Source organism: Lynx rufus, unplaced genomic scaffold, assembly GCF_022079265.1.
Source record: "Lynx rufus isolate CCGP_SWC_20201006 ecotype Redwood Valley unplaced genomic scaffold, mLynRuf1.p SCAF_11, whole genome shotgun sequence".
Classification (NCBI taxonomy): Eukaryota; Metazoa; Chordata; class Mammalia; order Carnivora; family Felidae; genus Lynx; species Lynx rufus.
The window spans coordinates 68,788,493-68,816,105 of NW_025814825.1; the positions used below are offsets into that span (position 1 = coordinate 68,788,493).

Below are 27,613 nucleotides of genomic sequence, written 5' to 3' on the forward strand. Positions count from 1 at the left end.
TCTCCGGGTTTCTAGACTTCCCTGCGGTGTAGGGGGCTTTCCTATCCCTTCCGGGTTCTGTGAGCATCTCCCCAGCGTCCAGACACTGGGCGCCAGGCTGGGCCCAGGGATGTGAAGGTGGGTGGGGGGCAGCCTGGAGGCACCACGGCTGTGGGTGCCCTGTGAAGAAACAGATATTCCCACTGGGCCCTCCGGGTCCACGTGATGACCCCACCCAGACGACACAGAGCAGCAGGCGACTGGGGAGGTGAGGAGAGCTTCGTGCCGGGTGACAGTCCAGAGTTGGAGGGGGGCGCTTTAGGGCAAGCACCCCCAACGGGGTACTATGCAGGCCTCCCCAGCTTCCTCCAAGCTGCCAGCAGGCCCCGAGATTGTCCACAAGTGTCCTCAGCAATGATTTGGGTTTCTGTTGGGGGTTCCCATCACAATGCTCCAGGGTTGAGAAAAGTAACATACGAGAGTATGTTTGAAATGAACAATAACCATCCACGGTCCCTGTGGGTCCCCACGTAACCCCGACTCACAGGGTTATCTCTGATGGGGTGGGGGGTCTTCGAGGCACAGAAGCTCCTGGATGGACCCACTTTGCTATAACCAGACAAGCGTGGTCAGGTGGGAAGCCAGCCCTGCCCTGTGGCTGGCGAGGGGCTTCCCTGGGGACCAGCCTCCCTGAGGAGCACCCCTCCTCCCAGCCTGGACAGGACGGGGTTTGTGTCTGCACAATCGCTAGGGAAGGACAGCTCACAGGCCTGCTCACAGCCGAGGCAGCACCTTGCTGGCCAACAGTGAGGGGTGGGGTTCCAGGCCCTGTGGGCTCTACTGGGTTTTGAAGAACCTTCTGGGCCTGCGCTGAAGTCTGGGTCTGTACCCGAGAGGTAGAGCCACCAGAGGCTGCCCAGCAGCGACAAGGTCAGGTCACGCTGGCAATGGCAGGGGATGGCTGCGGTGTGGGAGGCCACGAACCCTCCGGCCTGTCACGGGCCCTCACGGGTGCGGGTCTGTGGCTGCGCTGGACGGGGGACTACAGACAGGCAACAGTGGGAGCTGTGGCCGGTGTTTCTGTTCCCAGCCCGTCACCTCCTTCTGAAACGTTGCCGCGGCCAGTGGAGCCGCGAGTCCTGCCCTGGGGCCCGTGGTATCCGGATCCGGGCCCACCTGGCAGCAAGGCTCGGAACCCACAGGACCCGGAGATGGGCACAGACGTGCAGGATGCCCACGTGGCTCTTGTCTGTCAAGGTGGCTAGGGGTTCTGGTGGGGACGTGCGCTGGGGGAGCAGAGTGGCTGGCACGGGCTTCCCCGTCTCTCACCCCTGCCCGGCCCATTAGCCAAGCCTCAGCCCTTCTGCCCTCCTTGGGCCGTGGATTCAGGCAAGGGAGGGTCATTCCAACAGCCAGGGCTGGAGCAGGCGGAACGGAAGGGGGGGTGGCAGGCCCCAGAGGACAGGTGACCAGGGAGGCCATGGGTCAGGGTCCCCCAGCACTTGGTGACCCCCCGCCACCGTGCTGGTGTATCGGAACCAGCGGCACATCTCAGCCCCGCCCTGGAACCGTGTGTCAGCTGAATCGTGCCTTCCCGTTGCAACAGCTGGGCTTTGGAGGGGCCGAGAGCGTCTTGTCCGCGAGTGGCAGCTTCCGCCGTGTGCCGGAAGCAATGACCCACGGAATCCGCCCCGTAAAGTCGCACAGAGAATCCGCCCCCCACCGTTTAGATGCTCCCACTGTGAACAGGCACTGGGGGTTAGGGGCCTCCCCGCTCACGGGGCATCTTCCGCCTGGGCCGGGGGCCCTCGACCCGAACGGGAAGTCGGGCTCTGGGCCGTGAGATGCCCCCGGGGAGCACCCGACCTGGGCTCCCTTCTCCTGGCGGCACATTCAGTCAACACCCGCACAAGCTGGTGCCTGCAGCCTGTGCAGACACCGCGAGCACAGCATCAACAAGGTGCCTGCGGTGGGGACCGGCTCACGCTCGCGCCGTGGGCTTCGTTCTCCTCAGGAGCGTAAACCCAGGCTTTGGGTTGTTGGTTAGTGTGTGTCTACTTGTGTGGTCGCGTGCATGTGCGTGTGCACGCATGTGTGCTGTGTGTGCACGTACACACTGCCAAGACGCCTCTTTAACGAGGCCCCACGAGCATCACTGGGCTCTCCTGCGTCCTGGGGAGCCCACGTGCCGCAGCGAGGGCCCTAGACTGAGCCAGATCAGACAGACCTTTCATCCGTGGACCTCAGAGGCTGGGAAATTCAGATTTTCCGGTTTGCCAGCCTCCTCCACGCCCGAGTCTAATCCTGTGCCCTGCTTTGTGCCCTCATTCTCCTTTGAAAACTCCCAGACCACCTTCATCACAGGGCTGCACGCATTTCTGGAGCCTGGCTGGCAGCTCTGACTTGGATGTGGGTGAACCCCGTGGCCCCGCCTTCTCGAACCAGCTTCCGATGCGCTGGCTGGCCTTCCCTCATCCATCTACCCCACAGAAAGAGCTGGAAGGGCCTGGGGAGTGACGTGGAGGCCTGTGCTGAGCTCTGAGGAGGAAGCAGATGGTGGGATGTGCCAAGTCACGTGGGCACAGGCAGCCCAGGCCCGGGTCCCCTCCTGTCACCTGCACTGCTGAACCCCAGAGGTTTGGCCAAGGTGCCCATGGGGGCCAGTCCCTGATTTTTCTTTCTTCTTTCTTTCTTCCTTCCTTCCTTCCTTTCTTTCTTTCTTTCTCTTTCTTTCCTTCTTTTTCTTTCTTTGTTTCTTTCTTTCTCTTTCTTTCCCCCTTTCTCTTTCTTTTTTGTTTCTTTCTTTCCTTCCTTCTTTCCTTTCTTCTTTCTTTCTTTCTTTCTTCCTTCCTTTCTTTCTTTCCTTTTTTCTCTTTCTCTTTCTTGGCTTAAGCTCTTTGTCCCCTTTGTCTGTGGTTGTGGGGATTCCTTGCAATACAAATGGGGGAAATTCAAGGGCAGGAGCTAGGAGACTTTCCAGGCCTGGAGGGCTTGGCCACACGGGGAGAACACTCCTGTATGCTGGGAGGGGTGGGCAGCTGAGGCTGGAGAAGGAGGGGGCTCCGTCTCTCTTCTACACCATCTCCCCCACCCTCCACCTCCTCTCCTGACCCCACGCACATGCTTCCTGTAGGCTCCAGCTCCCAGCCTGGCTCCCTGAGCTCCTCCCTCCCGAGGGCCGGTGGAACACGGTCCCACAGACGCACAGAGGTGACTAGGGCATTGAACAGCAGGCCAGATTAGGGCCTCGAGATCCAAGGTGTCTGACGTGTGGCAGTGTGTGTGTGCACACTCAGGGTGCACGTACGGGTCTGAGTGTGTGCATACAGGTATGTTGTGCACGTGTGAGGGTGTGTATAGCGTATGTGTGAATGTATGTGGGTGTGTGTGACTCGGGATTGCACAAGTGTGCATTTAAGTGAAAGTATGGGCATCTGAGCGTGTGTGAGACTGTGTGGCATATGCCTGACCACTGAGGACACATCAACTCATTTTATGAGCGTGTTGGTACATGTGTGATTTGCATGTGTGCATGTGAGTGCACATGTTGGTGTAAACCCACGTGCGTGCGTGCACAAGGGAGGTGTGTGCGTGTCTGACAGCGTGCAGGTGTCCGACGTGCACACATCCGGAGTGCGTGTGTGCGTGCTGGTGACGTAGTCACAGCGGAGTCTAGTCGGATGTGAACGCTGAGCCCAGCACAGGGAGGCCTGGGGTCCGGCCTGCAAGAGAAAGCCCCTTGACCTGGGTCCTCCGTGCACTGCCTGGAGCACCTGCTCTGCTACGGGCTTCCCGCACACCGTGCACTTGTACACGTCGGCTCGTCTCCACCGGTGCCCACGTCTTGCTTACGACCTGAAAGCCCTCGGCGTGCCCACCGAGCCGCGGGTGGTGAGCCTGTGGGCCGGGTGCCTCCGCCAGGGGGCTGTGGGGCGGCCAGAAGTTCTGGGACAAAGAACTAGGTCCCGACCGCAGGAGTAACACCTGTTCCCAATGATATGCCGGTCATTTTGCCAAATACTCTGTGGCTTCTGGCCACAGGGGACAGTGGGCTGGGTGACATTCTGGGTTTGTTGTTTTTCCTTAAAAAGCCTTTGCCTACAACCCTGTTTCTGACGTAAAGTGAAACGTCGCCGCGTGCCGTCTGCTTCCCTGGAATCGGCCTCGACGTGGGGGTGCCGGGCCTTCCCTGGGGAGGGGGCCCTACGGCGGCCTGGGCCCGTCCCCAGACCCGTCTCAGCCGCGGCCTGTCTCGGCAGGAGAACGTGTCCCTGGCCGACATCCTGTCGCTGCGGGACAGCGGCCTCAGCGAGCAGGAAGCGTGGGCCGTGTGCCTGGAGTGCAGCCTGTCCATGAGGAGCGTTGCCCACGCGGCCATCTTCCAGACCCTCTGCATCACGCCCGACACCCTGGCTTTCAACACCAGCGGGAACGTGTGCTTCATGGAGCTGCTCAGCGGTGAGCCCGGGGCGGGGCGGCAGGGGTGGGCGCGGAAGGTAGCTGTGGGGCACAGTGTGGACACGGGCGCCCTGGGCCGGCCCGGAGCAACAGAGCCCAGGCCTCCCTGGTCCCCTGGTGGGATCTCCAGCCCCGAGGACCGCTGCGGGAGAAGGAGGCGGGAGGGCCCTCGTGCACGGTTCACGCGGTCCCCGCGGGGACGAGCCAGGGGCTGCCAGCTCCGAGGCATCCGGTCCTGCTGGCCCACAGGGGGTGCACGTGCAGAGGGCATCGTAGCGGGCACAGGAGGCCGCCTGACATCTGCCTCCAGTGTTCCCGTGGCCTCCCCTCCCCGCCACTGTGCTCTTGGGACCGTTTCCCCACACTTCACAGTGAAGAGTGAGGTTTTCCCTCTCAACCGCTGTTTCCTCAGCGACGCGGGGACAGAAGGGGGTCGGGAGAGAGCCATCGGCCCCCGGGAAGCAGGAGGCGACGCGCCTCCCTCCGGGCTGGCGGGTCTCTCTTCACCCTGGGCGTTGTGGGCGTGTGACCGGAGCCTTCTCTCTTCCGTCCCCAGATGACCCCGAGGGTGCCTTTGTTCCCCCGGAGTTCGATGTGACCGGGAACACCTTTGAGGTGGGTGGCCAGGCCGCTGGGGCTGAGGCATCTCTGTGCAGGGTCGGGGGGGCTGTCTTGGGACACCCACCTTTGTCAGACTCAGGGTCCCGATGGGGCAGCTCGGCTCTGGTGATGGCTTGCTGTCTGGATGTGCGCTTGTCATGACAGCTGTAGAGTATGTCTCCCGAGTGCGAATTTACTAGATTTAACTTGCTAAAAGCGTCTGGAACTGGCAGTGGCGGCTGGCGGGGAGTCACAGTTTCTCGGGGAGAATTAGCGGAGGGTGGGTCGTGGCACCCAGAGGAAACACGTGGCCTCTGAAGCATCAGCCCCCAGCGGGAGTAGCATCCACAGCAGGCTACTGTGGGCCAGCATCACCAAGGCCCCCCGGGCCCCCCCCACCCCCGATCCTTAGAATGGACCCCGGGGCCCTGCTGTGTGCAGGTGCGGGAGGTCCGGGTCGGGCACGAAGGAAGGGCTGGAGAGCCCAGCTTTCCGCAGAGCCCCGGCCCCTAAGACAGTGGAGAAAACGAAATCACTTGTTAACAAGTAAGTGTTTAGTTACAAACTCAAAACTGTAGATGAAAACACATTAGCTTAGTGACATTAGGTTACGTTTTCACCCCCAAATGAGAGTTTTAGGATTGGCTCCTCCTGTGCTCAATTTTCCTTTAAAATAAGCTGGAACCCAGCCCCTCGCTGAGAGGCCCTTGTCCCAGCTCCGCTGGCAGCAGGACGCAGGCCCGAGTCGCTGGTGGGTCAGGTCCCTGGCTTCCCTGAAGGGTCAGCACCAGGTCCGCGTGCCCTTCTGTTTGTGGCCGTTCCCGTCCCTGGTCTGTGCACAGGCTTCTGCCTTTTCACTGCATCTTTAATGTTTATTTTATTTTATTTTATTTTATTTTATTTTATTTTATTTTGAGAGATAGATAGATAGAAAAAAGGAACAGGGGAGGGGCAGAGAAAGAGGGAGACACAGAATCAGAAGCAGTCTAGACTCTGAGGTGTCAGCACAGAGCCTGACGCGGGGCTCGAACACACGGACTTCGAGGTCATGACCTGAGCTGGAGTCAGATGAACTGACTGAGCCGCCCGGGCGCCCCTTCACTGCATCTTTAGAACCGGACCGGACACGACACTAAAGCCCAGAAAGTAGTGATGTCCTCCGCCCCCGCCCCCGGTCCGCCGGCTAGGCTCCTGCACTCCTTCCCTGTCCCCTCGCGGTTCTGTGCCTAAAAGCAGTATCGTTTCGTTCGCGCTGTTTTTAACATTCTAAAACGAGCATCAGCTGCGATGCGTGCCATCCTCTGGAACTTCCTTTTACGCACTTCCGCGAAGATTCATCGGGCCACGCGCGCTGTCATTGTCACCCCTGTGAAGTAGCGAGCCTCTCCGCCCGCGCTGCGCCTTCTCCGTGGGTCTGGGCCGCAGCTCCTCCGAGGCGTGAGCCCAGCGACGCGGTGGCCACACGTGCGCTCCGGCCGCCCGCGGGCCCGTCTCCTCGTGCTTTTCTTCAGAGTCTCACCGTCTTGCCGGGACCGTAAAGGTCTCGTCTGTAACTTGTCTTCACGCCGTCTTTAAGGCAGCGAGCGGCTCTCAGCCTCTTTGGCTCTCGGGACCCCTTTACGCCCCTGCAAATCTCAGAGCAGCCAGGGCCAGAGCTTCTGTTTGTGCGGGTTACGCCTACCGGTCCGTGGTGTAGACCAGGGCTGAGACGTGGGAAGCGGTTACCTAGTAATTCACTTAAAAATAGCATCAAACTGCTGCCTGTTGACACACGGGACGTATTTCTACTAGCAATAGCAGCATTTTCCCAAGAAAACAGTGAGAAGGGTGGGGCTGTTTCACACATCTGCAAGCCCCGTAGCGCCCTGCTCTGTGGAAGCCAGCGTGGTTTCCACGGCAGCGTGCGGCCTGTCGCGATGGCACCGCGGGTGTACCCCGGAGGGTCCAGGGTGCGCTCGGACCGCACGACACAGAGGCGGCAAAGAGCATGGCCCAGTCACCCTGAAAACCGTTCGCCCCAGGAGGGGCCCCTTGGAGGTCTCCTGCCTTAGTATAATCTCCTCTCAGCCCTAATATAGTCAAATTTATTCATGTTTTCTCTCATTGTTAGTACTTGTTGTACCTTAAGAAACCTCGCCACCCCCAAGGTCTAACAGGGACGTGCTCGTAATTTCTACATAATTGACTTTTTTCTGTAGCTGAGGTAACGGCCCAGTTTTATGCGTCTCCCTGTGGATACCCGCTCCTGGACCTGCCAACCCCGATGCTGGCCACAGCCGCTGTGCACCCAGCTCTGGACAGCAGGGTGGGCTTCCCGGCTCCGTGCTCCCGGCCCCTGCCCCAGACCCAGCCCTCCCGGCTGGGCACCCGCTCCTGTCCTTTTTCAAGTGTTCTGACTCTGCTCAGCCTTCACTCTTGCACGTCAATCTGAGAATTAGCTATCAGGTTCCACAAAATCCTCTGCTGAATCAAGGGGCGTCTGGGGGGCTCAGTCGGTTGGGTGTCCAACTCTTGGTTTCGGCTCAGGTCACGATCTCGCTGTTCGTGGGATCAAGCCCCACGTTGGGCTCTGTGATGACAGCACGGAGCCTGCTTGGGATTCTCTCTCCCTCTCTCTCTACCACCCCCCCCACTCTCTCTCTCTCTCAAAATAAATAAATAAACATTAAAAAAACACCTCTATTGAATCTGTCCATCACTTTGGGGAGAATTCAGTCATTATAAGTTCTTCTCCATGAACACTTCTTCCTTTGCATTTATTTAGATCTCAGTAACATTTTTTCACTGTAGGAGTCTTGAATATCACTTACTAGTTTATGCTCTGGAACCGGATATTTTCTGCTTCTATTCTAAATTGATGGTCATCTTGTCATTGCATTTTTCTGCTTGTTTGTTGCTAGTCTTTGGAAACGCAGTTCACTTATTATCTCAATCTTATGTCCATCCACCTTGCTAAACTCTTTCGTTATTTCCCATAACTTACAGATTCTTTAGCTTTTCTGTCTAACTGACCAGGTCACCAGCCTGTGCAAAGGTTTTGCATCACGTCTCCCTTCTCATCCTGCTCTGTGCCCACAGGAGCCGCAGCAAGGTGCCAGGTAGCACAGTGTAGCGGGCCCGCATCCTGCCTCAGGGACACGGGGCTCAGAAAGTGCTGTTTCTCCCCTTCTGGGGGGAAAAGCCAGGGTGGCGTTTGCTACGTGCCTGCCCTCTGTGCCATGTCCTATCACGAATGTACCTTAGGTTTTACGAAAATGTTTCTGCACCCTTTGAACTGATCATTGAGATTTTTAATACTTACGCATTTATTTTCTAATGTCAATTCATCCTTTCCTGCTTAGAGAAACCAGGCCAGCTGTCTTATCTTCTTGGTGCACTGTTGCATTGGATCTGCTGGTGCTTACTCTGGGGTTTTGTGCCGTTTCCGACTGGTACTGGGGGCAGGGCCCTCTCAGTCTGTGCGAGCGCCCCTGCCCCTGCCTGGGAGGGTTTATGTAACGACAGGGCGCACTGCTCCTGGAGGGCTGGTCCCACTTACTTATGAGGCCACCTGTTCCCTTTGAAGGAAGTTCTTTCAGTGCTGCTCAATTTTTAACAGTTACAGGGTCCATCTATTTTGTATTTCTCATTGAATCAGCTCTCTGGTAAGCTGAATATTTCTGAAATGTACCCATTTTTAATTGTTTTTTAAGTCATCAGCGTTTGGTTGTAGACAGTGTCCCTTCTTAGTCCCTGCACTGTCTGTGGGATATTGGATAATTTAAATTCTCTTCCCTTGCACTTGTCAGTCGCACTGGGGGGTTTTACTTTGTTAGTTTCTTCAAAGAGCCCACTTTATACCACATGATCTTTCCCGATGTGGTTTCATTTTCTTTTTCGACTGATTCTGCTCTACTTTCCATTCTCTTTTCCTTGTTTTGAGTTTGGTAAGTATTCCTTCTCTAAAATAAGTTGGACACTCAGCTCGTCTGTCTTCAGCCTATCTTCCTTTCTAATATGAACATTTATATCCCAGGCTATGAATTTCCCTCAAAACATGGGTTTAGCTGCATCCTGCAAGCTTTGCCTTGTAGCATCTACAGTATTTTCTACTTCTAAGTATTTCTTTTAATTCCCACTGGGATTTCTTCTTTAGCCTATGAGTTGTTTGGCAACAAGAACGGGTTGAGTTTTGTCTGCCTTTTTTTTGAGGTGTAATACACATACAGAAACACACATGTCACAAGCATGGCAGCACCCTATGGGGTGCAGGGCCAGGTGGGTCCATGATAGAGTCCACAACCCAGCCTGTCCACAGTGACAAGCAGGGTTCCCAAGTCTTAAGTGCTTCACGTCTCTAGAATCTTCCTATAATGAAAAGTCTTGTTTTCTGAGTTATCTTAATTCCCAATGGGTGATAGGTGATTTTCTTTGTTTTTCCGTCCATGGAGCAAACAATCCTTCTTACCTGACACATGAAAGGGGCCTGCAGAGTGCACCGATGCCTTGGTCCCAGTGTTTGCATGGGCCCATGCATCCCCCATCAGCCCTGTGATTCCAGGGTCTCTGTTCTACTCTTGTATTAGCTTCATGCTGGTGCCTGTCCCTGGGGCTGTCAGAACATCCCTAAGCGTCACATCTGGAGACCCCAGGAATAACTGCACGTGTCACGTGGGCTCGTCAGGTCTGCCCAGGCACCTGTTCCTGCCTGCGTCCTGGGGTGGCAACCCCCTGCCCATAGGAACCACGGTGGCAAATGTGTTTTCTTAGTGCCACTGCTGCTGTGACACCAAGACGCCTCTGGCCCTGACCTCTGTGTCTCTGCACTATTGCGCGGGTGCAGCCCGTTGGACCACTTGCTGGCCGTGTCAAGACTGAGCCCATCCTCTTGCCCACCACACACCTTCCAGACCTCTAGTTGGCATAGCTCATGCTGCTGCCCACCAGCCCCTGCCGGCCTGGTCTTGCCCCCACATCCGCCCCAGAGAGAGGACAAAGATAGGTAGCAGTCCTCAAGTCCTCATACTGAATTCCCCCTTGTGACCCTACCCCACCACCCACCCACTGCTGGGCTGACCCTTCAGTCTCCCTAAAACCCAAGATGCATGGAAGCTGGCCCTCCTGGGACCATCCTCTGAACATCTCAACCCTTGCTCAGGAAACCCCAGAGATGGGCTAGTTTCCAAAAGCTAAAACTATGACCCACGGCCAACATTCAAGGCCTGCCCCAGGCAAGCCCCCGACTGCTACAGGAGTCTTCTCTGGACCTTATCACCCTGAGTATGTTCGGGTTCCAGTGGAGCCTAGCCAGGATGACCTCAGCATCCGCCACCCACTATTACTGCCCACTGCCATTTGTCCACAGACATGTATGTCAGGCCTCACAGTGAACAGAACAGATGGGCTCCTGCCTCACGGGAGTCATGGTCTTTCACAGGGGATAGACTTGATGTAGGCAGTGGGCTGGGTCCTGAGAGAGGAGAATGGGGCCTTTCGAGGAGATGACAGGGTCCCCAGCCAGGTCAAAAGTCCCTGGAGGCCACTCTATGAGAAAGTGATATTCAGGTTGGAACCTGAAGGGTGAGTAGGGTTCACCAGATTGAGACCTGGGAGGGGCTTCCAAGACAGAAGGAAACGTGCAAAAATGCTTGAGTGGCAAAGATGCTGATATTGGCCAGCCTGTCATGGACAGCGTCATCCAACAACCAATAAGAAGTTTATTTGCTGAGTTATTGTAAAACTAAAAGATATGGAATGATGGATGAGTGGATGGATGGATGTTTGGGTGGGTGGGTGGGTGGATGCATGGATAGATGTATACATGGATGGATGGATGGATGGATGGATGGATGGATGTGTGGGTGGGTAGATGGATGACCATAGACAGGTGGTTGGATAGATGGGTACCAGTGTTCCTGAAGGGAAATAGGGAGTGGTAAAGGCAGAAGCAGATACCCTGGCCTTGCAGGCACAGAGACAGGTTTTATTCTCAGAGCTGTGATGAGGGTGGTGGGCAGAACTGCACTCCCACAGCTCATAGTCCCGGCTGGAGTCCTACAGGTAGGGCCTCATAGGGTTTGCCTCTCCTTCTACCCCAAGCATTAGCAACCAGCAAGGTCCCTAAAACAAGGCATCTGCCCGAGTCCTTGAAGCCCCTTGACTTAAGTTTGGCCCCTTCAGGAAGCCCTGGACACTGGCTGCGTGGGACCCCAGGCAGGGGCCCCGGGGTGTGATCGACATGGTCAGTGTGTGAGAAGAGAGAGAAGGCCGCCCTCTTCTTGGGGACCAGGGCTGGGAGTTCCAATGTCTTCTGTGAGAGGTGGGGTAGTGGCCCAGCGGCCCAGCTTTGGGCATGGGGAGAGTGGATGGATTTGGGAGTCATCAGTGCAGCTCAGCCACGTACATGGGGGCCCAAGCAGGCAGCGGGAGGCCAACGCTGATTGGTGTGTGGGGTCAGGGGACAGGATTGCCTTGTCTGTAGAGAGCAAGTTTGTGGGCCTGAAGTCTAAGCGGCTTCAGTGGAAAATGACAGAATAAGAGGCTTCAGAGGCCAGGTGGAAACAAGATACATCCCAAAAAAATAAGTAGCTTCTCTTTGTATTGGTAATTACTGGTTAGAGATGAAATGGAAAATGTTTCATTTATAACAGCAACAACAACTACAGAAAGTCCGGAGTAAATATAGCAGGAAGGATAGAAATGTAAAGTGAACCGCTTTTCCAAAGGTAAGAAAATAGGATGCGAGAAGGGAGGAGACAGACCCTATCCCTGCATCTAAGTTTGCCCCAGCTTTTGGGAGGCATAACTGACGTATGACGTTGCGCAAGTTTGCGTACAAACTAATGACTTAATACATTTGTATCTTGCAAAATGATTCACACTACCAATAGGGTTAGCTAACACCTCCATCACGTCATTACCATTTTTTTGGTTGTGAGAACACTTAGCATCTACTCTCTTAACCTTCAAGTGTATAATACAGTGTTGTTCACTGTAGTCACCAAGCTGCACATTAGATGCCAGGAACCTACACATCTTATAAGCGTGAGTTTCGGTCCTGTCTCCAACATCTCCCTGTTTCCTCCACCCCCAGCCCTTGGCAACCTCCACTCCACTCTCTGTTTCTGTGAGTCTGGCTTTTTTAGATTCCACGTAGAAGTAAGAGCACCCAGCATTTGTCCTCCTCTGTCAGACTTATCTCACACAGCCTAATGCCTTCACGGGCCATCCTTTCCTGTGGCTGAGTGATGCTCCTCTCGTTGCTGATTCTTCCAAACATAGACAGGCTGCTTCCACTTCTTGGCTTTTGTAAGCAAAGCTGCGTGAGCGTGGGGTGCACACAGCTCTTCGATTGCCTGATTTCACTTCCTTTGGACATGTACCCAGAAGTGGGATGGCTGGACGATAGGGTTATCCGGTGTTTAATTTTTGAGGAACCGCCGTGCTGTTTTCCACACTGGCTGCACCAGTTTGCATTCCCACCAGCACCACATCCACACCAACACATATCACCCCTTGTCTTCTCAATAGCCATCCTAACAGGTGTGGTTTTGATTTGCGTTTCCCCGATGGTGAGCGATGGTGAGCATCTTTTCAGGTACCTGTCGGCCATCCGGATGTCTTCTTTGGGAAAACCTCCATTCAGTTCCTCTGCCCATTTTTTTAATCAGATTGTTTCCTTGCTGTTGAGTCGTCTGAGCTCCTCATATATTTTGGATATGAACTGCCTATGAGGCAGGTGGCTTACAAATATTTTCTCCCTTTCTGTAGGTTGTCTTTTCATTATGTCGACTCTTCCCTTCACTCTTCAGAAGCTCGTTATTTGCTGTCATCCCACTTATTTGTTTTTTCTTTTGTTGCTTGTGCTTTGGTGTCGCATCCAAAAACTCATTGCCAAGACCAATGTCTCAGAGCTTCTTCCCTGTGTTTTCTTCTAGGAATGTTATGGCTTGGGGTCTTATGTTAAGTCTTTAATCCATTTTTTGTATATACATACATACATAGGATTATATAAATAGATGAATCATTGATGAATAGATAGGAGATGATGATGATAGATAGATTAGATAGATAGATAGATTAGATAGATAGATAGATAGATAGATAGATAGATAGGAAGGGAAGGGAAGAAAGAAGGGTTATTTCCTCAAATTCTCCCATGGAGTAGACAGATACATTTTGTAGCTTTAATGGTATTTGTGATCTCACAATTTGCATAGCACATTGTAAGTCAAAAGCCCCAAAGAGATAGCTTGGGCATCGTGGGATCATGCTCCATGGGATTCATACTGAAATGTATCTCTGCATGAGAAATTAGTTTTCCTTCCAGCACCTCCCTGGGCAAAGGCACTAGGCAGAGGTCGCTGCATGTTCCTCTCCAGGCCCATCTTGTCCAAAAATACACCTGAACCAGACCCTCCTCCCACACCACTCCGCACACACCGCTATTAAGTCCTTGGTTCATTCTGCTGATTGTTTACTTGTTCATCTGCCCCTTGGTCCATGACTTCTCTTCCTGTGCTCTGACAGTCGGGATCATGTGTCTTCTTTTCTTGAATTTGGAATTTTTGCACAATATAACCATGCCCACAAAAACATCATATTAAATACACTTTGGTGGTAAGAGCTGTCGTAAGGATACATGACAGTCACTGATTGCCATGTCACCATATGCCTCCTTCTGTGAAGCTTGGTTAAGAAAATCAAAATTGAGAAATCCAAATGTATAGCATCTAGGATTCTGCTCAGGGCTAATTGTCTAGAACTAAATCCTCAAGGTCTGCTTCTCTTGGTGCCCTTTTGTGACCTCTGCCTGACTCTAGCCCCAAGCCTTCAGTCTAGATCTTTCTATATTAAGATTCAATCCAAAGAAGATAATTCTGGGGGCACCTAGGTGATTCAGTTCATTAAGCGTACAACTTCAGCTCAGGTCATGATCTCACAGATTGTTGGTTGGGGCCCTGTGTCGGGCTCTGTGCTGACAGCTCAGAGCCTAGAGCTGCTTTGGATTCTGTGTCTCCCTCTCTCTCTGCCCCTCTCCTGCTCACACTCTGTCTCTCTGTCTCTCAAAAATGAATAAATGTTAGGGGCGCCTGGGTGGCGCAGTCGGTTAAGCGTCCGACTTCAGCCAGGTCACGATCTCGCGGTCCGTGAGTTCGAGCCCCGCGTCAGGCTCTGGGCTGATGGCTCGGAGCCTGGAGCCTGTTTCCGATTCTGTGTCTCCCTCTCTCTCTGCCCCTCCCCCGTTCATGCTCTGTCTCTCTCTGTCCCCAAAATAAATAAACGTTGAAAAAAAAATTTTTTTAAAAAAATGAATAAATGTTAAAAAAAATTTAAAAACAAAGAAGGTAATTCTGGTCGGCTTTGATCTTGCTGAAAAGTCTCAAGCACTTTGGGATTCTCTGGTTTTGCCTGAGATTCTGCCTATTTTAGTTTTTTTTCTCGTATGTGTGAACAAGGATGCATATCACACTGTTATCACTGAAATAGCATTGGAGGAAAGGTGATCAATTATCTTTGCTTTTATACATCTTTGTGCAATAATGTTCCAATCGTTCCAGTGAGATTGCATTGCTATTTTAATTTCAAAAGCTCAGATAAAAAAAAAAACTTAAAAAATTTTTTTAAATATTTAATCCATTTTGAGTTCATTTTTGTCCATTTGTAAGTGGTGCAAGATAGTCCGGCTTCTTTGTTCTGCAGGTGATTATCCAGTTGCCCAACATTTATTGAAGACATTGTCCTTTCCCCATTGAGTATTACTGGCTCCCTTGTCAAATATCGGTTGACTGTGTAGACTTGAGTTTATTTCTGGACTCTCAATTCGCTTCCATTGGTCTGTGTGTCTGTTTTTATTCCAGTACCATGCTGTTTGGGCTGCCATAGCTTTGAAATCAGGACATGTGATGCCTCCAGCTTCATTCTTCTTTCTCAGGATTGCTTTGGCTGTTTAGGGGTCTATTTCTTTCTATTTCTGTGAAAAATGCCATCAGAATTTTGATAGGGATTGCATTCAATCTATAGATGACTTTGGGTAGTATGGACAAATATTTAACAATACTAATTCTAAAAATACTAACAATACCAATACAAACGTTTAACAATACTAATTCTTCCAGCCCGTGAATATGGCGTCTCTTCCCATTTATTTGTGTCTTCTTTAATTTCTTTCACCAAACTTTTTTTTTCTTAAACTTTTTTTAAATTTTTTTAATGTTTATTTATTTTTGAGAGAGAGGGAGAGAGAGGGAAAGAGCGTGAGTGGAGGAGGGGTGGAGAGAGACACAGAATCCAAAGCAGGCCCCAGGCTCCGAGCTGTCAGCACAGAGCCTGATGCGGAGCTTGAACTCACAAACTGTGAGATCATGACCTGAGCCAAAGTCGGACGCTCAACCGACTGAGCCACCCAGGTGCCCCAAAGTCTTAAACTTTTAAATGTACAAAGTTTTCACTTCTTTGGTTAGATTTATTCTTAATTATGTTTTTGATGCTATTGTGAATGGGATTGTTTTCTGTATTTATTTTCCTATATTTCATTGTTAGTGGACAAAATATAACTGGCTTCTGCATATGGATTTTGTGTCCTGCAACTTTACGGAATTGTCGATGCTTCTAACAGGGTTCTGGTGGACTCGTTAGGCTCTTCTGTGTGTAGGATTATATTGTGTGCAAACAGAGACAGTTTTACCTCTTCCCTTCTGATTTGGATGTATTTTATTTCTTTTTCTTGCCTGATTGCTCTGTCTGGGACTTCCAGGGCTGTGTTGCATAGGAGAGGGGACAGTGGGCACCCTTGTCTTGCTCTGATCTTAGAGGAGAAGGACTCAACCTGTCACCGTTGAGTGTGATGTCAGCTGGAGGCTTGTCACATGTGGCCTTTGTTATGTTGAGATATGTTTCTTCCCCACTCAGTCTCTTGAGAGTTTTTATCATGAAAGATGATGAATTTTGTCAAATGCTTTTGCTGCACCCACTGAGGTGGTCGTACAATTGTCATCCTTCATTCTACTAATGTCGTCATCAAGTTGGCTGATGTGCAGGTGTTGAACCACCCTTGCAACCCTGGGACAAATCCCACTTGACCATGGTGCGTGATCCTTATGATTGTTGTTGAATTCAGCTTGCTGACATTTTGCTGAGAATTTATACATCTATGTTCATCAGGGATATTGGCCTATAGTTTTCTTTTGGTTCCTTATCTGGCCTTGGTATCAGAGTAGTGTTGGCCTCACAAAATGAGTTTGCAAGTGTTCCCTTGTCTTTAATTTTCTGGAAGAATTTAAGAAGGATTGGTATTAATTCTTCTGTAAATATTTGGTAGAGTTCATTAGGGAAACCATCTGGTCCTGGGCTTTTCTTTGTTGAGAGGTCTTTGATTACAGATTCAATCTCTTTTCTAGTAACGGTCTGTCCAGATTTTCGATTTCTTCATGGTTCGGTCTTGGTGTGCTTTATGTTTCTAGGAATTTATCCACTTTTTTCTAGGTTATCCGATTTGTTGCCGTGCAGTTGTTCGTACTAGTCTCTTAAGATCCTGTGGATTTCTGTGGTGTTACTTGTAGTGTCTCCTCTTTCCCTTCCGATTCTGTTAATTCGAGTCTTGTCTTTTTTTCCCCGTTAGTCCAGCAGTAGGGTCCACAGCCAGGACCGAGGTCTGTCTTGCCTGTTACCTGACACACAGGTGGGCGACACTCCCTCCAGGTTCCCTTGGTGCGAGACACTGGCTCCCACAGCCCCCACAGGGAGGCTCTTGGCCATGGATGGAGGTTGAATTGCTGTTGAGGAACAGGCCCTGGGGACATGTTGGTGGCCATCTTGGTGACATCCTAAGCATTTTATCTTGTAAGAATTCTGCGATGTCAGTGCAATTACAATAAAATCCCAACTGTTTTTAGTTTGTTTTCTCAATGGGAATAGGGGAACTTAGATTTGTTTTCTAAAACCTGACACATGTGAAAATAATCAAACTTTTTAAGAAAAAAAAGAATGACGACTTGTCCTCAGGACGTGAAAATACACTCTGAAGCTACTATAATTAAAATAGCACCGTCTGGACAGGAGGACAGGAGGAGAGGCCAGCTGGTTCTCAGGGTCCCAGGGGAGCCAGCGGGACGGGCAGTGGCTCAGCACCAGAGGGTGGGATCTTCTTTAAATGGTGCCAGGGGGTGCTCTCTACCAGGAGGGAAGGAAGCCCAGACCCTGCAGCACGCCAGCACTCTGACACACTTCAAATGGGTCAGAGCTGGGTGTGTAAAAATTATAAAAATATTGGAGGAAACAAAAGCAAGCTGTCTTTATCATCTCGGGTTAGGGAGCTTCCTCCTAAGAAGCAGCTGAAGAAAAAGCGTCTGATTTCACCAATTAAACCTTAGACATTATGAATGTCAAGGGGCGCGTGGCTGGCTCAGTTGGAGGACCGTGCGACTCTCGGTCTCGGGGTCGTGAGTTCGAGCCCCACCTTAGGTATGGAGACTACTTAAATAAAAGTAAAAACTTAAAAGGAAGTTTTGAATGTCAAAAACTGCACGAACCGCGTCGAAAGCTAAGTGACAAGAGGAGAGAACATATGTGTGGCACACAGACCAGGAGTCCGATCCCCAGTGCGCCAAGGGTGCGCCCCAAACAGGCCACGACGCGGTGGAGGTAGGGAGTCCACGAGTGGGCAGAAAGAGGAAAAGTTAAAACCGTGCCCAGCGATGCTCAGTCTCATTCACAATTAGAGAAATGCAGGTTTAAAAATAGAAGACTCCGCCCTTCAGAGACACGGCAGCCTTCACAGGTGGGACCCTAGCATCTGTGCACCCTGGGTGGTGCTGGGGTGGGCCGGGAGCCCGGGAGGGGCACCGGTGGGCGCAACCAGGCCAGCACAGACCCCACACCCACGCGCCTGGGGCCCCGCGGTGGGGGGAGGCGCTACCTTGGCCGTGCTTGTGCCGGCCCTACAGAGCAGGCGTGGTCCCCGAAAACACCCGTTCCTGGCCAGAGGAGCAGAGGCCGTGTGGGGACAAGCCACGCTCCACGGCACCGACAGGCTCTTTGGTGCCGCAGGCTCACATCTACTCTCTGGGGGCCACGCTGAAGGCGGCCCTCGAGTATGTGGCCGAGCCCGAGCCCGAGCCGGAGCCCAGGCTGAGCCAGGACCTGGAGGCCTTACTGAGCCAGATGCAGGCAGAGAACCCCAGGGACCGGCCAGACCTCCAGGTAAAGACTCGTCGGCCATACCCGCACTTCACCCCCAGGCCGAGACCTGAGACCCTCCCCACGGCCCCGATGCCCCAGCACACGCCCACGGGACCCTCCTGTCCCCATACCTCGCCCCTCTGTCATACGGGCTCTCCCCCTGGGGTTCGGTGGCATTGCATTTTGCTTAAACAAGAACTTGATTTCTTATTATGCATTGTTATTATGAAGAGGCGTGGCTTATAATTCTCGTGGGCCAAACAGAATCTCCTGGTTTCCCGTAATCCCGGGACACAGGGTGTTTTTATGCCAGAAAGTAGACGTGGCGGGCGGGCGGGCTGTCGGCCACAGGGCTTCCTCGTGGTGAGCGGTCCCGGCTGAGGCGCTCACACGCGTGTCTGCAGAGCATCATAGCGCTGTGTGAAAAGAAGATGCTTTTCACGTCCTCCTGCCGCCTGTGCCGGAGCCTCTCGGCCGTCGGGAGGAGGGTGCTCTCCATTGAGTCTTTCGGAGCATTTCAAGGTAAGCACACGCACACACGTACGCGCACATGCGCACAGATGGTCACGCACACGTGCGCACGCCTGCACGTACCCACTCACATACGTGCCTGTGAACGTGCACAGGTCTCAGCACAGATCACACACGTGTTCACACCTCTGTACTCTCACACCATGAAACACCCACGTGTACACATGCAAACAGACCACGTGTGCCCCACAAGCACACGTGTTCACACTCACATTAACACGCATGAAAGTGCAAAGTCATACACCTCTTCATCCTCGTACACAAGCATGCACACTCGTGCACAAAGACAGCACTCTCCCCCACATACAAACCCGTTGTGCAAACGTGCACGCAGATCGACACGTACACACTCACCCTCTCAGTCACTTTGTGCACGCTTTGCAGACCCCCGTGCGGCTGGGGGTGAAAACCCAGGTCCTGGTGAGAAGTGACCGGTATTAGGCCTCTTGTCTCTGTCCTAGTCTGTGAGCAGGTCAGTCCCTGGACACGGGGCCATTTCACTCTTCGTTTCCGTTTGCCAACACCACGCAGTGTCTCTGAGGCCCGTTGCTTCTCTGCTATGGAAACTGTTGCTGAAGCACCTGGGACTTTCTCGGCTCACGTGAGACTCTGGCACGGTCTCAGGTGGCCTTCCGAACAAATGCCCACATCGCTCTGCCCTGTGCCCGCAGCGAGGAGCCTGGAGGGCCCTCGGGGGAGGCACGTGTGGCCGGAGGGACCCGCCGCACCGGGGACCACGGGCCTGAGGCGTGGCTCCAACAGCGTGCAGGACACAAAAGGGGCCGTGTGTCTCTAGTGTGGTTCACACAGACACAGACACGTGGGGGGGACATTGTGCACCAGGACAGGGCAGGGTTGCAGCCAGATTCAGTGTCTTCCTTCGGGGAACATCACTATGTAATTGTGCCAGAAAGCCAAGGCTCTTTGGACAAGATGCTTGGGTGACCTTGGGAAAACCCCGAGGGGGCTCAAGGAGGCTGGGGACGTGGCCCGGACCCTCTGGAGCCTCAGTATTTAGAATCAGCTGGGTTTTGTGATCAAGGAGGTGGATGAAGACGGGGAGGCATATACGCACGCACACACAGATGGTGACACGTGTGGGGGGGGAGCAGTGGGGGACCCAGGAGTGCAGGAGAGGAATCCCCATCCCCTCTGGTGACCCGCAGGGTCACTGGCCGCGTCCCCCACAGCAATCTCCTTGCTTTGGCCCAGATGTCAGCGAGAGCTCCTGCAGCGGGAGGCCGGCGACAGGAAGCACAGGGCCCAGAAAGCAGCCCGGGGGCCGCACCGCGGACCCAGAGGGCCCCGCCCAGCGCCCCGCCCACGAAGCCCACGGCGCCCCGGAGCAGCCCGCGGCCCTGCCTTCCAAGCCCCTACTGTCGGCCCCCGTGAGAAACGGAGAGCGGCTGGCCAGCCTCGTCTTGGACGCCCAGCGCCCCCTGGGTGACCCGGAGAGGAGCTGCCTGAGGAAAGTGCAGACGTTCCCCAGGCTCCTGCCCGACGGCCCGGAGGCCAGCGCCCTCTGCCTGACGCTGGGCCCCCAGCTGCCCCCATCGGAGCTCTTCCCTCCAGACCCCAGGAAGGCCTTTCTGGAGGGGATGAATGGCCTTTCCAGCTACAAGACACAGCCCTCGGCCAGACTGCGGCCAGAGCAGGAGCCCGAGATCCGGCGGGGAGGACCCGGAGGCGCCGGCAGAGGTGGGGACGGGGCGTCTGGGGCGCCGGGCTGGGGCCCCACGGAGGAAAGCCCCGCGCCCCCACCCAAGGCCCCTGGAGATGCAGGCCGAGAACCCGGGACTTGCAGGGCTGAGGAGGGGATTCTGGACGGAGCTGGGGAGCCGGCTAGCACAGCCACAGAGCAGGTGGGTGACGCGGTTCCCGTCCCGCGGAGCCCCGGGGGGGGGGGGGGGGCAGCACACGGCACACACATCCACTGCTGGTCCTTTACCACAAGGAAGGGAGTGAGCCTTCACCCCTGCTCAGGAATGTGCAAGCTGTATGCAAGCTACCTGGGTTCTGACGGAAGCTGTGACTACGGCCTCCCCCTGCCCCAGGCGTGGCCCCAGGTGTGACGCCAGGCCGGAGCCTCCCCTGTGGCCCCCCTGGGGGTGCGGGGGGGCGTCCCACAGAGCACCCCACACGCCCAGGCCTCACCTGGCTTCACCCAGCACGCAGCACCCCGCCCATTCACCAAAGAGGCACACCCCTGCCTGGGGGGTAATGCTCTTTCATCTTCTTTAATTTAAATTTTAGTTGGTTAGCATGCAGTGCAACGTGGGTTTCAGGAGTAGAACCCAGTGATTCACCCAGTGCTCACTCCAGACAGCGCCCTCCTTAATGCCCGTCACCATCCAGCCCATCCCCCGCCCACCTCCCTCCATCAACCTTCGGTTTGTTCTCCGTATTTAAGAGTCTCTTGTGGTTTGTTTCATTCTCTTGTCTTCTCGCCCCACTGCCCCTATGTTCATCTGTTTGTTTCCCAAGTTTCACACGCGTGAAACCATAGGGTTATCTGTCTCTGTCTTTGACTGACTTCTCTCGCTTGGTGTCATACCCTCTAACTCAACCGTCATTGCAAACGGCAAGATTTCATTCTTGTTGGTGGCCGAGGAGTATTCCATCGTGCCTATCAGACCACATCGTCTTACGCAAACAATGCGCAGGGAGCTGCCTCTGCAGGGGGAGGCGGGGCAGTATCAGGCCCAGAAGGGGCATCCACCTCTGGGGACCCCGCCCCCAGCCCTGGCGCTCCACCCCCCGCAGCCCTGGGGCCCCGCCCCCAAACCCTGGCACTCCCTCTGAGGCTTGTTTTCTTTTTTTTTTTTAATTTTTTTTTTAACGTTTATTTATTTTTGAGACAGAGAGAGACAGAGCATGAACAGGGGAGGGGCAGAGAGAGAGGGAGACACAGAATCTGAAACAGGCTCCAGGCTCTGAGCTGTCAGCACAGAGCCCGACACGGGGCTCGAACTCACGGACAGCGAGATCATGACCTGAGCCGAAGTCGGACGCTTAACCCACCAGGCCACCCAGGCGCCCCTCTGAGGCTTGTTTTCAACGTCAGGCACTAACACCACGAGTTGGGGTTGCTCACGGGTCAAGCGTGGCGCCCTGCACCCTCAGATCTTCATCGATGCTGGGGTTCTGTGCAGCTGTCAGGACAGGGTCTCCCAGGGCAGCTGGGGTCTCCCAGGCCTGGTGGCTGCACCCCATCTGCTGAGACGGACAGGCATCTCCGTTCTGGGAGTTTGCACAATGTTTAGTTGAACCACAGGTGCTCTGAGGGGCCTGCGGCCCTAGGCCCTTCTGTGTGCTGACACCTGGGCTCAGCAGGTCCGTCCCCGACGCTCTGTCCCCATGAGGTCCTCAGGCAAAGCCACCTGGGGGGCCAGTGTGCTGCAGGGCAGCGCTGGGCCCTCACCAGGGCACCAAAGGCCATGTTTCCCACCACGCTCTGTTGACCCAGAGGACAAAAGGTCAACAGTCTGTGATTTATATTTGTATTCATAGCCTGGTAAGGACCCGAGGGTAATTTACATAAAAAACATAGTTACCGTAAGGCAAATGTCTGTCCTGACGACCCCAGTGCACTGACACGTGCTTAACGTGCACATGCATGTGTCCCCACTCAGCTCACACGGCCTCCACTGGCCTCCTGCGTCCTCCCGACCTCCACACCGGCTTGTGCAGAGAGAGCTCCCAGTCACACACCCTAGCCCTGGCCTTGGCTCACCTTCCCATGCCCGACAACCTCACAACGGCCCGCCTTCCAGATGGGTAACCTGAGGCACAGAGTGGCCTTGCACCCTCTTGGAGGGCGGGCAGCCACTGAGGGGCAGGGCTGACTGGGAGCCCAGCTACTGTCTTGACCACTAGGCTTCCCTGCCCCAGAGGCCCCGCGGGACCGGGGCCACGCAGACCTCCCCCCACCCCAGGCATCAGGGCACCCAGATCTCCACTGCGGAGCGTGAACAGGGCTCAGAGCTGGCTGCTTCAATCCCCACATGTAGCAGGAGGCTTGGGGTGCACCGCTCCCGGAACATGGGCCGCCAGCCAGGCACTGCAGAAACGGGGCTAGAAGGAGCAAGGCGGCTGCGCCCCACGTGGAGCAGGGTCAAGGGTGGAGACACTGCCTCTGGAACCTTCCCTAGAGCGTGCACTTCTGTGCCCCAAGTGTGGAGGCTGTGGTCCTAGCTCTTCCCGCGGCCTCGAAGTGGCGAACTACCTTCCAGTGGAGTGCGTCCTGACCCCAGGACTCTTCCGTGTGTAGCAGGGACGGGGGTGAAGCGAAGCTCATGTCACATAAACTTTGCCCTCTCGCCCGTTGAGCATGTGGTCTGGAGCACCCAGCACGGTCATCCCGCAGGCAGCCACTCCCACCCTCCCTCCCCAGGACTCTCCCATTCCCCCAAACCGAAGGTCTGTCCCCGATCAGGTCCCCATCCCCTCCCCGCCCCTAGCGCCCACCATCCGCCCTCTGTGTCTATGAACGTGATGGCTCTGGGGACCCCGCGAGGGTGGAGTCACACTGGGCCTGTCCTTTTGTGTCTGGCTTCTGTCACCAGGCATCGTGCCCTCAGGGCTCATCTGCCCCGTGGCAGGTGTCTCCCTCCCGCGAGGCTGGGGGACGTCGTGCCGTGTGGACGGACCACTGCGTTTACCCACTCGTCCACGGTGGACACTCGGGTCCCTTCCGCCTGTGGGCTCCTGTGAATCTGCTGCCATGGACACGGGGGGGTCTGTCTGAGGCCCCGCTTTCAGTTCGGGGGGGGGGGGGCGCCCGGAAGTGGGATCGCCCGATCATGTGGTGATTCTGTGTTTAATCTTGAGGACCCGCCACACCGTTGTCCACACGGCTGCACTGTCTGACATCGCCACCAGGGGCACGGGGTTCTGATCCTTCACGCCCTCCCCCCTCGTGTCCATGCGGGGACTTGGCCCACTTGGTCAGGAGCGCACTGTGTGGGAGGCACATCCCACCCTGATTCGAGGTGGTTCCCGCCCAGTTCCCTCCCCCAGCGGTGGGCTGAGCTGACCCCACGTACCCACTCTCACTGAGATGTGACTTCTCCCCACCAGGGCATCTCCCTGCAGGACCTCCTGTGCCAGCTGGGCCGGCCCTTCAAGGAGTATGAGCTCTGGGCTCTGTCCCACGCGTGTCTCAGTGCTCTGCGTGCACACAGCGAGCACCCAGGTGAAGTTCTGCCCCACGGTTCAGCCCGCCCCCCGATGTGTTCCAGGGCCAAGACCAAGAGGAGCACGTGGGCCATGGGGCCGGCCTGGGGCCAGGCGGCTGTGTCCCCACTGTGAGCCAGCGGTGCCCTGGACATGTCTGCTCTGGTCTCGGGACCAGAGGGGCCCAGGGCAGAGTGTGAGCTGTGTGGATGGCCCACATCCCCTCAGTGGGGCGACACTGTCCCCAAGGAAGCAACGTTGGCCAGGGAGAGGGGGGGATTTCAGACACTACCCCGATCCGCAGCCCCCTGAAGCACAGCCCTCCCGGACAGCGTGGTGGCCGACAGCCCTTGAGATTACCAGGTCCTGGGGAGGGCGATGAGGAGAAAGTCTGCTGTCCGGTCCTGTGACCCCCAGGCCTTGGGGGTGCAGCCTCGACGGGGGCCCCTCAGGGGGGCAGCGCTGGGTGCTGGGCCGTGTCCCGCCCCCCGTGCCCCTCCTCTTCCTTGAGCTGCTTGCAGTTCCCAGCTTGATGTGCCCGGGGCAGCCTCGAAGAGCCCTCCCCGGACCCTGTCCAGCCCCCGGCCCCTGTGCTGTGCTCCCTGGAGACTGGGGGCGGGGCGGGGTGCCGCGGGCTGGGGGGGAGCTGCCCCACCCTGAGCACACCACTGCGGGTTTTCCGGGAGAGCCGGGTCCCCACGGTGAGTCTGGCCACCCTGACCCCACCTTCTCTTGCAGCATACCTGTGCCTGGACTCCGTGCTGGTGGCCGAGGACGGGGCCGTTCTCTTCGGCCCACCCCCTGCCAATGGTGCGTACGCGGGGACACCCTCAGGAGCTGTGCTCCACCACAGACCCCCAAGGCTGAAAGGGAAACTAAGAGCTTGGGCCTTTCTCTCTCAGGCACTTACGACACGTTTTTTCTGGCTCCTGAAGTTGCAGACCAAGAGCTGGTGACGGAGAAGGTAACTGGGGCCTTCCCGTCCCTTCCCAGGGCCTCCTGCCCCACACCCTCGGTGGCGCCCCCTTCTGCCCAGAGAGCTGGGGTTGGGGGTGAGGCATGGGCCCCTCACCGGGACTCAGGGGGAGTCAGGGAGCCCTCCCCCAGTGCAGGAGTCGCCTCCCCAGCCCTGGCTCTCCTGGCCTGGGCAGCGTCCACCCAGCAGGTGCCTCCCCAGGGCGGCAGGGGCGGGGCTCCTGCATGGACAGCTCTGGGCGGTATGTGTTGGCTCAAGAGAGCCCAGGGCTGAACTTTCAGGAATATTTACAAGGCACTTGTTAAACAGAGTGTTATTAAAAATTAAATTGTACACACTTACGGGGCGCCCGGCTGGCTCAGTCGGTGGAGCATGTGACTCTTGATCTTGGGGTGGTGCGTTCAAGCCCCACGTTGGGCATGGAGCCCACTTTAAAAAATAATAACAAAATGAAATAAAAGTTAAATTATGCAAACTTTAAATTAAGTAAATTATATTCAAAACCAAGGTAGAACTCCACTTCCCTACTCCCCGACTAAGTACAGCTAGAAACCCCGCATCCCTAAAACAAACGTGAGAAGTGTGCAAGGCAGAGAGCAGAAGGCAGCCTGGCCGGGGCCTCGGGCTGAGGAGGGCACAGCGGTAAGGGCCCTGCTCCTTCTCTCTGCCTCGTGCGTGGAGGCAAAGGCACCGCACTCGAGCCAGAGGAAGGGGTGAGGAGAGGCGCGGGCCTACCCAGGCGGTGCCAGAGGAGGCTGAGCCCCCCCAGCGGTCTATTCCAAGGACCCCTGCCCATTAAGCAGGTGAAGAGCATGTGTGTGGGGAGCCTGGACCCCCACCACTGCACCCAACCCCCCGTAGTAGCAAATGCCCCTCGAGGCCGAGTGTTGCCAAAGGAGGCCTCACGGAGAGCTGGAACTCCCACCGTCACCCAGCGGCAACAAGGCCACCCCTACCTCGTGCTGGGAGTGGAGGCAGGTGAGGAGCAGAAAGGATGCCCTCCCACCCCTCCCGGCCAGAGGTGTGACACCGGAGGCCCAACGGGGAGCCAGGATTCCCACCCCCTCCAGCAGCAAAGAGGAGCCCCCTCCTCAGGTGTCAGTTGAGGCCAAATACAGAACCTGGACTGTGCCCCCACCTGGCAATAACAAGATGGTGTCTCCTTTTCCGGACAGTGCTGTCAGAGAAAGTCAGGTAAAACAAGTTAAATAAGATCTAAGGGCTTACAACATGAAAATGTCCAGGTTTCAACCAAAAGTCACTTGCCACACCAAGAACCAGGGAGATTCAAACCTAATGAAAAAAGACAATCAACAGATGCCAATGTTGACACTGTGGGACACAGCCAAAGCAGGGCTGAGAGGGAAATTCGTAGCACTAATTGCATATGTGAGAAAAGAGGTAAACGCTCAAGTCAGTAATCTAAGCTCCTCAAGAACCTAGAAGAAGAGCAACACAGACCCAGAGCAGAGGAAGGAAGTCATGAAGACGAGAGCAGAAATCAAGGAAAATGGAATAACAATAGAGAAAACAGTGAAGTGAAGAGGTGGTTCTTGGTAAAGACCAACAAAATATGAAGACTTGCAGCAAAACTGACAAAAATAAAAAGAAGACACAAATTACTAATATCAGGAATGACACAGAGGATTCCCCGACAAACCCTTCAGGCATCGAAAGAATAACGGAATACCACAGATAAGTCTACACACACAAATTCGACAACTTAGATGAAATGGGCCAGTTCTTCAGAAATCATACACTACCACAATGCATTCGATATGAAATAGATCTTTGAACAGCCCTTGACTATTGAGGAAATTGAATTTGACTTTTAAAGTTCTCAAAAAATAAATCTTTGGGCCCAGCAGTTTCACGGGGGAGTTCTACTCAATGTTTAAAGAAAAATTACTACCATTTCTACACAATCTTTTCCAGAAAAGAAAAGAAGAGAAAACCCTTCCCAATATTTAATTAAGCTAATATATATACTGTCAATGTAGATAGATGATAGATAGATAGATAGATAGATAGATAGATAGAGGCATCTGTACACACACACACAGCAACATCTGTCATGAACATAAAGGCAAAAATCCTTAACAAAATATGCAGCTAGAATTCAGCAATATATAAAAACTATGCACCATGACAAAGTGGGGGGGTGGGTATTCTAGGGATAAAGGGCTGGTTTGGTATTTGAAAATCAATTAGTCCAACATATTAACCAGCTTAAAAAAGAAAAATCCCATAATCACATTAATTGATGCAGGAAAACTATTTGGCAAAATTCAACACCCATTCATAATAACAACAACAACAAAAACCTGAGAAAAATACAAGTAGAAGAAACTTTCTCAGCTTAATAAAAAGCATCTACACACACATGCACGCGTACACACACACACACACACACACACACACACACACACCCTATAGCTAACATCATACTCAATGGGGAAAGACTAAATGCTTTCCCCACGACTGGGAACAAAGCAAGGATGTCCACTCTCACTGCTCCTACTCAACATACTGCTGGAAGCTGTAGCCACTACAATAATAATAATAAAAAAAAAAGCATCTAGGAAGCATAAAGGCCAGGAAGAAGAAATAATACCATTCACAGAAGACCTGTCTACGTGGAAAATTCCAAGGAAACTCACAGAATCTACCAAAGGACTCCTAGAATTAATAAGTGAGTTCTGATATAAGATAAACATTCAAATATAAGTTGTATTT

At 54.2% G+C, this 27,613-nt stretch overlaps 1 protein-coding gene across 2 annotated transcripts in view; it reads left to right on the forward strand.

Annotated features, from left to right (window-relative positions):
- Positions 1 to 27,613, forward strand: part of KNDC1 (kinase non-catalytic C-lobe domain containing 1) — a 63,802-nt gene that overhangs the window by 2,734 nt on the left and 33,455 nt on the right. For both annotated transcript variants that reach the window (XM_047073652.1, XM_047073653.1), the window contains exons 2-9: positions 4,239 to 4,437; positions 4,994 to 5,052; positions 18,064 to 18,216; positions 18,600 to 18,717; positions 19,939 to 20,588; positions 23,806 to 23,920; positions 24,640 to 24,711; positions 24,804 to 24,865. In XM_047073652.1, coding sequence (XP_046929608.1) covers positions 4,239 to 4,437; positions 4,994 to 5,052; positions 18,064 to 18,216; positions 18,600 to 18,717; positions 19,939 to 20,588; positions 23,806 to 23,920; positions 24,640 to 24,711; positions 24,804 to 24,865 — 1,428 coding nt within the window. The remainder of the gene's footprint in view (positions 1 to 4,238; positions 4,438 to 4,993; positions 5,053 to 18,063; positions 18,217 to 18,599; positions 18,718 to 19,938; positions 20,589 to 23,805; positions 23,921 to 24,639; positions 24,712 to 24,803; positions 24,866 to 27,613) is intronic.